The sequence below is a fragment of the Pituophis catenifer genome, unplaced genomic scaffold, assembly GCF_029215685.1.
Source record: "Pituophis catenifer annectens isolate HBS135680 unplaced genomic scaffold, rPitCat1.0.hap2 SCAF_10, whole genome shotgun sequence".
NCBI classification, from domain to species: Eukaryota; Metazoa; Chordata; class Lepidosauria; order Squamata; family Colubridae; genus Pituophis; species Pituophis catenifer.
Window position 1 is genome coordinate 6,670,495 of NW_027256890.1, and position 13,619 is coordinate 6,684,113.

Consider the following 13,619-nt stretch of genomic DNA (forward strand, 5'->3'; position numbering starts at 1 on the left):
GTTGTGGGGAAAATAGGAGGAGGAGGAAGTATTGGGTATGTTCGCCACCTTGTGTTACTTTTAAAGTAGTAAGGGCAGGATAAAAAAAATCTAACGAACGAGCTGAAAGTACAGTCTCGTGTTAAATAATAGAAGTTTGCACTTCAGAAAAGTGTAAAGAATGTGTTATGAACAAAAGGTGTGCCTGGATATGCCCTTTCTGGTGTCCATTTGAGCTGCTGTTTTATGCGCCTAAACCAATTCCTTCATTTCGAATTTTGGATTCGCATCTAATGACACGTGGCAATTTTTAAATTGCATGGCTTTCTAGCAAACACCTATCTTTTTTTATTATTATTATTTCAGGCTTGGCATGAATCCTTTCCAGAAAAACCCTAAACACACTTCAGTCCTTGCAGAAAGGTAAGAACTGGCAAGAGAAAGTGGAAAAGACGTATGATCTAGAGCGTGTGAGTCACCAAATCTGGCAACTTTACGACTTGTGGACTTCAACTCCCAGAATTTCTCAGCCAGCCATGCAGAATTCTGGGAACTGAAGTCCACAAGTCATACAGTTGACAAGTTTGGAGACACCCCCCCCCCTTGATCTAGAGTTCAGGGTATTTGCTCCAACACTGTGTTATGTTACTGATGTGTTTACATGCGTTTGTACATAATCCAGCACTGAAATCATCAGGGTTTAATTTAACTGCCTTGTGCCTTCCCCCCCCCCCTTTCAGAATATCTAACTTGGTTCACTTTGCTCAATCAATCAATCAATCATTCGTTCATTTACTCATTTGCTCATTCATCACATTTTTGTACCCTGTTTTCCCCAAAATAAGACATATCCCTGATAATAAGCCCAATCAGGCTTTTGAGTGCATGGCAATAAGGCCAAGTGCTTATTTCAGGGTTCAAAAAAATATAAGACAGGGTCTTATTTTGGGGAAAACACGGTACTTCCTATTTGACCTAAGTGGCTTTACTTATTACCCTATCTATTTTTCCTCTAATCCTAGTGGCATCAACTATGATAAACCACTGCCTCCAATTCAAGTTGCATCTCTCCGAGCGGAGCGCATCGCAAAGGAAAAGAAGGTAGGTTGAAAGAGAAAGAAAGAAAGAGAGAGACAGAGAGGGAGGGAGGGAGAGAAAGAAAGGAGAAACAGAGAGAAAATAAGAATGAATGAAAAAGGAGAGTGAAAGAGAAGGAAGGAAGGAAGGAAGGAAGGAAGGAAGGAAAGGGAAGGAAGGAAGGAAGGAAGGAAGGAAGGAAGGAAGAAAGTGTTTTTGTGTTTTTAATTCTTGGCCTATTTGCTGATCATGCTAAGTTGTAAGGCTGCCTTAGGGGAGAAATACTGGGTGACTTTGAGCTGGTCGCCAGGAGACAGTGAGGTCTAGTTCCACTTTAGGCATGAAAGCCGGATAGATGACTTTGGGCCAGTCACTTTCTCTCAGCCCAACCCACTCACCCCAAGGGAAGAGCCCTGCTGCCAATTCTTTGGCTCTCTTCTTCTTTCCAGGCTCTGCAGAACAGCAGCGAGCTCAGCAACAAGCGCCCCACAACAACAGCAGCAGCAGCAACAACAACAACAGCAGCAGCAACAACAGCAGGCCGGCCAGCAAACTGCTCAGCCCTTGGCAGGGCAGCAAGCGCAAACTCAGACCCAGGTGCAAGGCCAGGGCATCCAGCAGCCTCAAGGTGGGCTGCAGACGGCCGCAACCACAGTGGCAAAACACAGCTGTGTTGGTAAGACCCGCTGGCCGGGGTGGGGAAAAAGGAAAAGCTCTCTGTAAAGGCATCCAAATAGGGTCACAAGGCAAAAACTGGATTTTATGCGTGCTTTGGAACAATTCCTTTCTCTTGGTTACCTCTCAGAGTTAGGAGAGATGAGGATTCATGCTAAATAGTGTAGTGGTGGGGCGGTTCCCTACAAACCAGGAAACGGTGAGTTCTAGTCCTGCCTTAGGCGTGAAAGCCAGCTCGGTCATTTTGGGCCAATCAGCAAGAGACTGTGAGATGGTCCCCCTTTAGGCATGAAAGCTGTCCCAGTGACATTGGGCCAATCACCAGGAGACTGGGAGTTCTAGTCCCGCCTTAGGCGTGAAAGCCAGCTCGGGTCACAGATTATTGGGGGCAAGAGGCTGACTCTGTAAACCGCTTAGAGAGGGCTGGAAAGCACTGTGAAGCGGTATATAAGTCTAAGGGCTATGGCTCTTCCTTTCCTCTCCCTTCCTTCCCTCTCTCCCTCCCTCCTTCCTGCCTGCCTGCCTGCCTGCCTGCAAAGTAGTTGAATGTAGTATTGAAGGCTAATTCTGCTGACTGCCAGCTGCCAGCAGTTCAAGTCTCACCAGGCTCAAGGTTGACTTAGCCTTCTGTCCTTTCACGGTGGGTAAAATGAGAACCCAAATTGTTGGGGGCAAGAGGCTCACTCTGTAAACAGCTTTAGAGAGGGCTGGAAAGCACTGTGAAGCTGTATATAAGTTTAAGGGCTATTGCTCTTCCTCTCCTCTCCTCTCCTCTCCTCTCTCTCCTCTCCTCTCCTCTCCTCTCCTCTCCCCTCCCCTCCCCCTCCCCCTCCCCTCCCCTCCCCTCCTCTCCCTTCCTTCCTTCCTTCCCAGTGCTTAGAATGCAATATTGCAGACTATTTCTGCTGGCTGCCTGCAATTTGCAGTTCGAATCTCACCAGACTCAAGGTTGACTCAGCCTTCCATCCTTCCGAGGTCGGTAAAATGAGGACCCAGATTGTTGGGGGCAAGAGGCTGACTATAAAACCGCTTGGAGAGGGGCTGTAAAAGCGCCGTGAAGCGCTATATAAGTCTAAGGGCTATTGCTATATTAATGCTGGAAAACATCTGGAGGGGATCTGGAGGACCTCTCCCTGGTTCCTCCTACCAATGTCAATGCCTTCTCTTCCTCTCTCCAGGCTGGCACCATGAAACCCACCGTGACCGGGGCCAACATACAAACAGGTATATCTGGCCAGTCCTTGCAAAGGGGAAAGCGGCAGAATAAATGTTCCCGCCCTCTCCCGCCCCACACACAATACCCTTCCCCTCCCCCCCCATTTCTGCTCCACCTGCAACCCAAGTGACCTCGCCTTTCCTTCCAGCCACTGTGAGCGTCAACACCATCACTGGGGTCCCCGCGACTACTTTTCAACCCATCAACAAGAGGTTGGCTTCACCCATTATACCTGGGACGCTGGCGGTGAGTGGCCGTTCCTCGGAGCAGAAAACTAAGACGGTGAATTTTGCAAAAAAAATAAAATAATGGCTACCTAGTATTAAAGTGGGGTGGGGTGGGGGGTGGGACCGCCTTTGGAGAAGAATAGATAGGATTGGAGGTATTGGGGTTCATCGCACAGCCCTCCAGCTGTTCAGACTGGGTCTGTTTGGCATTTTTGACCACCTATCGAGTCCTTCCCAAGGACCTGGGATAGGCAGATGTGGATGTGTTAAAGGTATCATCAGTGCCTTTGTTAATGTCAATGTCGCTGCCTTCTTTCTTTCTTTCTTTCTTTCTTTCTTTCTTTCTTTCTTTCTTTCTTTCTTTCTTTCTTTCTTCCTTTCTTCCTTTCTTCTTTTTCTTCTTCTCCTCTTCCTTCTTCTTCCTCCTTCCCTCCTCCTTCCTTTTCTTCCTTCTCCTCCTTCTCCTTCTTCTTCCTCCCTCCCTCCTCCTTCCTTTTCTTCCTTCTCCTCCTTCTCCTTCCTCCTCATCTTTAAAATTTCTTCTGATGATACGGTGCAAACCTGACTTCTATCTTGGCTTTCTCTAAATGGCTCCATCCTAGATATTCTCATTTGGTCTGTGCAGTTCGCATGAGCAGAACTCCAACAGGGAGAGAAAATTATGGTCTTCGCAGAGAAATACAGTTTTCTTAAAAGCTTCATGATATTCATTTCTTTTGAGAGCAGAAAGTGGTCTCTATCTAAAAGGCCGTTGATTTTTATTTGCTGATTCTGCTGGACTGTACTTTGGGGTGGGAGGGGGTGAAATGTGAGGTTAAAAGAATGTTTGCTGAGTATTGAACGTCAAGAAAGTAGATTTTCTAGTTTTGAGTTAGAAATGGGCTTTGATAAAGATATTTTTTCCTCTTCCTTCTCCTCTTCCTCCTCCTTCCTCCTCTTCCTCCTCCTTCTTCTCCCTCTCCTCCTCCTACTTTCTTCTTTTCTTCTCCTCCTCCTTTCTTCTTTTTTCTTCTTCTCCTCCTCCTCCTTCTTTCTTCTTTTCCTCCTCCTCCTCCTTCTTCCTCTTCTTCTTCTTCCCCTTCTTCTTCCTTTTCTGCTGCTGCTGCTGCTCCTCCTCCTCCTCCTCCTCCTCCTTAATACTACTACTACTATTACTACTACTACTACTGTGATAATACGAACCTCTATTTAAGTAACTTGAAAGTGGTTTGGCTGCATTGATCTAAAGACGTTTCCTATTACATTATTATTATTCTGGACCAACATCCTGTCCTTCTAAGATTGGCATCCTTCCATTACAAACCATGATGTGTTGTGGCTTAACAAGGGATGGTGTTACCCCCTTTGGACGAAGTGGGGCCAAATTGTTACAGATGTGGCTGAAGACACTTGAGAGAGACAGGAAAGATTCAAAGGAAAAAAAATTAGCTCTGAATGCGGATTTTTCAGCCTGCCAACCGGCATCGCAGCTCTCACAAGTCCGTTCCAGCGTGGCGAATTTAAACCGCAAATCCTAAAACCTTCCGATTTTTCTCCTTCTTTTTAGACCTCGGGAGCAGGAACTACCACCGCTCAGGTGGTCCATTCCCAGCAGAGAGCCACCGGCACGTCAGCCACCTCCACGGAACTGGTCACCCTCACGTCTACGCCCGGAGTTCGAGCGGTCACTTCGGTGACTGCCTCAGCTGTGGTGACCACGAACCTGACTCCAGTCCAGACTCAGCCGAGGTCTTTGGTCACTCAGGTGACACCAGGTAAAACCTGTGGGGGGGCTGCATCCTTGAGAGTATCGTTTTCCAACCTCAGCTGCTTTTTTCAGAAGGGTGGACTTCCAGCTCCCAGCATTCCCTAGCCGGCCAGGGAATGCTGGGAGTTGAAGTAACGTGGTCAGTGCTAGTCAGCAGCAGACTCATCCCCCCACGTTTCTATGGGCGCCCCAAAATACACAAACCTCCATCCCTTGTATCATTAGCACTAACAATGTTACCTAGTTTGGATAATGAGACATTTAATATATTGATATCTGTCTATCTATCTATCTATCTATCTATCTATCTATCTATCTATCTATCTATCTATCTGTCATCTATAATATACTAACCATTTCTATAACCACAAACCTATCTAATCGGCAAAACCCTAAATCAAAGTTGCATTTTCCCCCCCACCTCAAAAGTGGTTTCCAAGCAGAAACAAAATCAATTGTGTTCAATTTAGCTATCTCTGCCATCTGATTTTCCCCTTCTTAATAGCAATAGCAGTTAGACTTATATACCGCTTCTCACTGCTTTCCAGCCCTCTCTAAATGGTTTACAGAGTCAGCCTCTTGCCCCCAACAATTTGGGTTCTCATTTTACGCACCGTGAAAGGACGGAAGTCTAAGTCAACCTTGAGCCTGGTGAGACTTGAACTGCTGGCAGATGGCAGTCAGCAGAATTAGCCTGCAATATTGCATTCAACCACTTTGCTGGCAGGCAGGCAGGCAGGAAGGAGGGAAGGAGGGAGAGGAAAGGAAGAGCCATAGCCCTTAGACTTATATACCGCTTCACAGTGCTTTCCAGCCCTCTCTAAGCGATTTACAGAGTCAGCCTCTTGCCCCCAACAATCTGGGTCCTCATTTTACCCACCTTGGAAGGATAGAAGGCTGAGTCAACCTTGAGTTGGTCAGGATTGAACTGCTGGCAATCAGCAGAGTTAGCCTGCAATGCTGCATTTTAACCACTATGTACAATGGATGGATGGATGGATGGATGGATGGATGGAAGGAAGGAAGGAAGGAAGGAAGGAAGGAAGGAAGGAAGGAAGGAAGGAAGGAAGGAAGGAAGGAAGGACAATAGCAATATACTTAGACTTATATACCGCTTCAAAGTTCTTTCCAGCCCTCTCTAAGTGGTTTATAGAGTCGGCCTCTTGCCCCCAACAATCTGGGTCCTCATTTTACCCACCTCGGAAGAATGGAAGGCTGAGTCAACCTTGAGCCCTGTCAGGATTGAACTGCTGGCAATCAGCAGAGTTAGTCTGCAATGCTGCATTTTAACCACTATGTACAATGGATGGAAGGAAGGAAGGAAGGAAGGAAGGGCAACAGCAATATACTTAGACTTATATACTGCTTCACAGTGCTTTATAGCCCTCTCTAAGCGGTTTACAGAGTCAGCCTCTTGCCCCCAACAATCTGGGTCCTCATTTTATCCACCTCAGAAGGATGGGAGGCTGAGTCAACCTTGAACCTGCTGAGATTTGAAATGCCAAATTGCAGGCAGTCGGCAGGCAGCAGAAGCAGCTTTGCAGTACTGCACTCTAACCACTGCGCCACCGCAGTTTATGATTCTTTTTCTTTTTTTCCCCCTCCAGCTGCTGCAGCCAGCGTGCAACTCTCCGGAAAGACCATCAATCCAAATAACTTACAACTCCTACGGCAACAGCAGCAGCAGCAGCAGCAGCAGCAGCAACAGCAGCAGCAGGCCACAGGACAGGTCCAAGTTCCCCAGATCCAAAGCCCAGGCCAGATGCCATCGCAACCCCAGATTAAGACTGTTGGCAAGATCTCCCAGGTGAGGAAGAGGAGGGTCTCTGCCTCTGTGGTTCAGAAGCTGGGCGATCCTTCCCTCTCTCCCACTGCTTCGGCTTCCAAAGAAAGCCACTTTTCCCAGGGCTTCCTCTTCCCAGCTCAGGGAAGCTACGGGTGAAATCCAGCAGGTTTTGACAGGTTCTGGAGAACCGGTAGTGGAAATGTTGTGTAGTTCGGAGAACCGGCAAATACAACTCTGGCTGACCCCAGAGTGGTGTGGGAATGGAGATTTTGCAGTATCCTTCCCCTGGAGTGGGCAGGGAATGGAGATTTTGCAGTATCCTTCCCCTGGAGTGGGGTGGGAATGGAGATTTTGCAGTATCCTTCCCCTGGAGTGGGGTGGGAATGGAGATTTTGCAGTATCCTTCCCCTGGAGTGGGCAGGGAATGGAGATTTTGCAGTATCGTTCCCCTGGAGTGGATAGGGAATGGAGATTTTGCAGTATCCTTCACCTGGAATGGGGAGGGAATGGGGATTTTGCAGTATCCTTCACCCTGGAGCGGGGTGGGAATGGAGGTTTTGCAGTATCCTTCCCCTGCCATGCCCACCAAGCCACGCCCACAGAACCGGTAGTAAAAAAAAAATAGAATTCCACCACTGAGGGAAACCCTACAAGAAGTTGCAATTTACCTTCTTTGGGGGCTTTGGCTTCCACCCACCAGGAGCAGCTCATTAAGTTCCAGAAGCAGAAGATGCAAGCAATGCAACAACAAACCTCCCAGCCTCAGGGAGCCCCCGGTGCGCAACAACAAGCAGCCCAGGTCCAGGTGCAACAACAACAGACGCAGCAGCTCACGGCGGTAGCCGCCTCCAGGCCAAGCGCAGTCCTGGCTGGCACCACAGTCACCGGCCTCCAAGTAGCCCGGTTGGTGAGTGACCCCCTTCACCTTCCCAGGGTGGTCCAGCGTTTTGCTGGGTCTCAGAGGACAGACCGTTCTCCCTAAAGTGTCTCTCCTTTTGTTCACTCATCTCATTAAGATTTTTAGAATTTTATTGAGGGTTGCATCAGGGCTGTAATTGACCTCAAAGGGGGGGGGGCAGGTGGACATGGCCAACCGGGTGGGTGTGGCCAACCGGGTGGGCGTGGCCAGCTTGAAGCCACTCAATGGGCGTGGCTGACTGGGTGGGCATGGCCAGCTTGAAGCTACTCAATAGGTGTAGCTGACAGGTGGGCGTGGCCAGCTTGACGTCACTCCCCAAACTGCTGGCATGTTTCCTCTTAGCGGTTGTGATCAGCCCTAAACGAACATATGTTATTAGAACAGCTGAGAATTACTTCATTCTCAGCTTAGTCCAAATTAATTCCAAAACAAATCCTTCATAAACAGTCCTTCGGCCTTATCACCAACCTTTGTCTTCTTTGGCACCCTGCCAAAGGCTTTTCTTGGCAAAAGTTCAGAAGCAAGAGATGCTGACAAGAAGCAAATGTAGCAATGTTACTTGCCTTCAAAGAGCCCAAGAGCCCTTGCTGGTCTGTTTTAAGCCCTATGGGAGGGGCCAATAATCTCCTGGCCTTACTCCTGAGTCGTCCTTTTTGCTTTAGCTGCTCTTGCCTTCTGGCAGCTCTGCGCATGCCTGCACTAGGAACGGGCTCCTCCTGTTCCTCTGCCTCTCTGCTATCCGACTCTGGAGGCTCTTGGGATCCGTGCATCGCTCCCAGATGGCCCTGGCCCCAACTCTGCCTCCGATGCAGAGCCCTCATCCGGGCATTCCCCAGACTCCAGGATTGGCCCATGGTCCTCCCCAGCCTCCTCACTGTTCAGCTCCACAGGCTGCTGGCGGACCACAACACTAGCATTGGGTAGACTGGTCCGAAGCCACCCTGGCCGACCCCTTACATTTTCCAGGACGGTTCGCGGGCCAGATCCAACCACATTGCAGGCCAGATCCAGGCCCCGGGCCTTGCGTTTGACACGCCTGGACTAGACAGCCCCAGTTGCCCCGCCTCTTGCTTTGCACCTGTCCAATCATCCCGCTTCCTTCCTGCTTAGACGCGTGTAGCTGCTTCTCAGCTCCAAGCCCAAAGCCAGATCCCAGGTCAGACGCCTCAAGCAGCCCAAGTGGCTTTGACCAAGCCGCCCGTGATGTCCGTCCCGGTGGTGTCGTCGGCAGGGGTGACCGCCCTCCCCGTTACTGTCTCCGGAATCAGCGTGGCGATTGGGCAGCCACAGAAAGCAGCAGGTAATTGGGTCGGAAAGGATTTGGATGGAAAATGGGGCCGAGGTGTTTTTTTTCGTTTAGCTGAATCGTTTGTTCATCCAATTTTTGTAGCCGCCCAGTCAATGAATCAATGAGCGGCTTGCCACTCAAAAAAAAAAAAAAAAAAAGAAAGAAAGAAAAAAAAAAGATAGACAGGTAATCCTCCACTTACAACCATTCGTTTAGTGACCATTCGAAGTTAAAAGAGCCCTGAAAAAAGTGGCTTGTTTTGACATCTCTTCTTTGCATCCTGAGCAGGAGGGCAGGCAGTGATGGCTCAGCCGCTCCACGTCCAACAGTTTCTGAAGGTGAAACAAGCTCAGCACCACCAGGCGGCCCAGCAGAAGGTCATCCAGCCACAGGTGGCCCAAGGACAGGCAGGTGTTCAACAGAAGGTCAGTCTCCCTCCTCCTCCTCCTCCTCAAACACCTTTTCCTTCCAGCACTGATAATGTTACCTAGTTGGGTAATGAAATGTCTGCAAGAAAATCTGCAAGACTCTAGACCAGGAGTGGGCAAATGTGGCTCTTTTACAACCTGTGTGTCAGGTTTCGATGCTATCTCAAAATAAATGAATTTCCAAACTGCCGATCTTTGAGGAAATTTTCTCTTTATTGAGCATAGTGATCTGCCCCTGGCTCTTTCGCAGTCAGCACTGACCTTTGCCCCCCAAGCCCTCCCTTTCCGATCCCCAATTCTCTGCATCTCATTGGCTATCTTCCAAGCCACTCTCCTCATCCCATCTCCATCAGATCACAGGAATGTGTCCCCCCCCTCCCATCTCCGAGGAGACAGAAACGTCAAAGGAATTAAGTAGGCAAAAGTTCAAGCTTCTCCTCTCCTTTTCATATGTCAGCGCTGGAACGCTGACACTGTGGACTTCAACTCCCAGAATTCCTGAGACAGCCAAGTTGGCTCAGAAATTCTGGGAGTTGAAGTCCACAGGTTGTAAAAGAGCCACATTTGCCCATCCCTGGTCTAGAGTGACACCCATCATAACCCTCCGTTCCTGGATGGTCACCGGATCAATTCCCAGCAGGTCACGGTCCAGACCCAGCAGCCAGCGTCTCAGCAGCAGAAAGTCTACGCCACCCAGCCGGCCATCAAAGCCCAATTCCTACCGACGCCGATTTCTCAGCCCCAGAAGTCAGGGGGGTGCGCAGCAGGTCCAGACCCAAATACAGGTAAAGAGGCACCCCAGCTTCATTTCATTCCTCGGGGGTGGGTGGGTGGGAAGGAGAAGGAAACCGCAGAAAACTTCCGCTTGGATTCTTCGCTGCTTTCTCAACATTTCCATCCAACCCCCAAGCGCATGCAAGGCAGCCTTTCGACGGCACTTTGGCTCGCAATTATGGTTGTTAAGTTGTGACGGTTGCCAAGCAGGTCATTGTGTGTAAATGCCCACTGTGCATAAATGCCCCCCCTTTTTTGGGGGACGGTTGTAACGTGAACGGCGCAGTCATTTTGCAAAGCCATTATTTGCTACGTGGGATTTTTTTAAAAAAAACTGGAAAGCAGAATCAAATACTGATTACCCTAAAAAAAGTCATCAGTTGAGGCAGTGGTGGAATTCAAATTTTTTTCTACTACCGGTTCTGTGGGCGTGGCTTGGTGGGCACCGCAGGGGAAGGATACTGCAAAATCTCCATTTCCTCCCCACTCCTGGGGGAAGGATACTGCAAAATCCCCATTCCCTCCCCATTCCTGGGGGAAGGATACTGCAAAATCTCCATTCCCACTCCATTCCTGGGGGAAGGATACTGCAAAATCCCCATTCCCTCCCTACTCGGGGGCCAGCCAGAGGTGGTATTTGCCGGTTCTCCGAACTACTCAAAATTTCCGCTACCGGTTCTCCAGAACCTGTCAGAACCTGTTGGATTTCACCCCTGAATTGAGGTCACGTGACCTCAATTCAGCTGAAAACCTCAATTCAGCTCAAACAGCTGAAAATACGGGTCAGTTGCCTAAGCGCCCAAAATGTGGTCACATGGCTCTTTTGGGGGAAAGAGAGGGTGGCCATCGGAACTTCAGATCTGGGTCGTAAGTCCCTTTTTCAGGGGCCGCTGTAACTTTGAATGGGCACTAAACAACCAGTCGTAAATCAAGGACTACCTGTAAGAACCCATTGGCCAGGTTTGCACATAAAACTGATGGAAGACAAGGTCTCTGGTCTTTGTAATAAACATTGGCTTGGCTTGGCTTGGCTTGGCTTGGCTTGGCTTGGCTTGGCTTGGCTTGGCTTGGCTTGGCTTGGCTTGGCTTGGCTTGGCTTGGCTTGATTTGACTTGACAGAAGACAAATCCACCTGCTGTATGTTGTTGAATTGCGCACCCTCCAACCCCACTCTCACACATCCTAATATCTTGTTCTTAAAGGTGGCCAAGATCCCACAGGTGGTCTCCCAACAAACAGCGGTGGCTAACATCCAGCAGGTGGTTTCGGTTTCCCAACAGGTAAGGTTTTCAAGAACCTGTTGCCTCTTCCAGGTGTGCCCTGCCTGGAAGCGGCTTCCTCACAGAAGGCAGCTGGATCTCGAAGCTTAGTGTGATGGCAGTCTCATCTTTCTCAGAAAGGCGTAAAAATTGCCCCACATTGGACCAACCGCTCCAGGCAAATCTATTTTCGGGCTGTTGGTCGGAGCTCCGGGCTTGGCAACTTGGTTGCAAACATTTCATCACAGTGGTGCAGTGGTTAGAGTGCAGTACTGCAGGCTACTTCTGCTGACTGCCTGCTGCCTGCAATTTGGCATTTCGAATCTCAGCAGGCTCAAGGTTGACTCAGCCTTCCGTCCTTCCGAGGTGGGTAAAACGAGGACCCAGATTGTTGGAGGCAAGAGGCTGACTCTGTGAAACCGCTTAGAGAGGGCTGGAAAGCACTGTGAAGCAGTATAGAAGTGCTATTGCTATTGTCCTTCCTTCCTCCCTCCCTCCCTCCCTTCCCAGTGGTTAGAATGCAGTATTGCAGGCTAACTCTGCCCATTGCCAGCAGTTCAATCCTAACCAGCTCAAGGTTGACTCAGCCTTCTGAGATCAGTAAAATATAAGAGCCAGATTGTTGAGGTCAATAGACTGATTCTGTAATCCGCTTAGAGAGGGCTGCAAAGCACTGTGAAGTGGTATAGAAGTTAAGTGCTATTGCTATTGCTCTTCCTTTCCTTTCCTTCCTTCCTTCCTTCCTTCCTTCCTTCCTTCCTTCCTTCCTTCCTTCCTTCCTTCCTTCCTCCCTCCCTCCCTCCCTCTCTCCCTCCCTCCCTCCCTCCCTCCCTCCCTCCCTTCTATGTTGTTAGAATGCAGAATTGCAGGCTAACTCTGCCCATTGCCAGCAGTTCGATCCTGACTGGCTCAAGGTTGATTCAGCCTTTCTATCCTTCCGAGGTCTGTAAAATGAGGACCCAGATTGTTGGGGGCAAGAGGCTGACTCTGCAAACGGCTTAGAGTGGGCTGCAAAGCACTGTGAAGCATTATATAAATCTTAAGTGCTATTGCTATTCAAGGAGACATCGTCAGTGCGCTTTGAGTTGTTCTCGTGCACAAGGCCACTGCACTGACAGACGAGCACAACTCAAAGGCGTGCCGACGATGTCTCCTCGAACGGTGACGAAACGTTTGCAACCAAATTGCCAAACTCTGAGCTCAACCCAACAGCCCAACTACCAACCTGAGCAACTGATATTCAAATACATTTCAAAGCTATGTTCGTCCGATCCACTGTCGATGGAAATCTTGCAGTCCTCCAGATGTTGCTTTGAAGCAACTCCTAGTTGTCCATCCGCGTGAAACCCTGCTGGTAGGCCTGCAGGATTTACTGGTCGGCTTCTCCTTGCAAAGCCATTTTCAATACATAATGAAAAGGTAGAGAGAAGGTAGAGAGGGGAGCTTGAAATTTGCAAAAAGAGGAAACAAAAAGCAAGTCCACTGGGATTTTTTTAAAAGGAGGAGATCCAACCTAGAACTAAGGAGAAATTTTCTGACAGTGAGAACAATTCATCAGTGGAATAACTTGCCTCCAGAAGTTGTGAATGCTCCAGCACTGGAAGCTTTTAAGAAGATGCTGGACAACCATTTGTCTGGGATATTATAATAGCACTAGCCCTTAGACTTATATACCGCTTTGTAGTGGTTTATAGCCCTCTCTAAGTGGTTTACAGAGTCAGCCTAACAATCTGGCTCCTCATTTTATCCACTTCGGAAGGATGGAAGGCTGAGTCAACCTATAATGCCTCCTGCTTGAGGAGAGGGTTGGACCCGAAGACCTCCAAGTTCCCCTTCCAACTCTGTCATTCGTATTTAAAAGCCAAGCATCTGTTCCTCAAGAATGCCACAACTTTCAGCAATGCCTTTGCTGAAACCGAAACACACCCCAAGTATCTACATTTAGGCAAGAAAAACCAAATGCACAGGTACGGTATAGGTGGCACCTCGCTCAATAGCAGTAGCTGTGAGAGGGATCTTGGAGTCCTAGTGGACAATCACTTAAATATGAACCAGTCATGTGCTGCAGCCTCCAAAAAAGCCAACATAGTTCTAGGCTGCATTAACAGAGGGATAGAATCAAGATCATGTGAAGGGTTAATACCACTTTATAAGGCCTTGGTAAGGCCACACTTGGAATCCTGCATCCAGTTTTGGTCACCAGGATGTAAAAAAGATGTTGAGACTCTAGAAAGAGTGCAGGGA

At 48.9% G+C, this 13,619-nt stretch overlaps 1 protein-coding gene across 1 annotated transcript in view; it reads left to right on the top strand.

Annotated features, from left to right (window-relative positions):
* Positions 1-13,619, top strand: part of EP400 (E1A binding protein p400) — a 98,987-nt gene that overhangs the window by 83,970 nt on the left and 1,398 nt on the right. Inside the window, 12 exon segments of the mRNA XM_070951598.1 lie at positions 346-402; positions 1,002-1,080; positions 2,910-2,955; positions 3,096-3,229; positions 4,721-4,928; positions 6,529-6,728; positions 7,408-7,614; positions 8,737-8,926; positions 9,203-9,339; positions 9,980-10,090; positions 10,092-10,127; positions 11,319-11,396. Coding sequence (XP_070807699.1) covers positions 346-402; positions 1,002-1,080; positions 2,910-2,955; positions 3,096-3,229; positions 4,721-4,928; positions 6,529-6,728; positions 7,408-7,614; positions 8,737-8,926; positions 9,203-9,339; positions 9,980-10,090; positions 10,092-10,127; positions 11,319-11,396 — 1,483 coding nt within the window.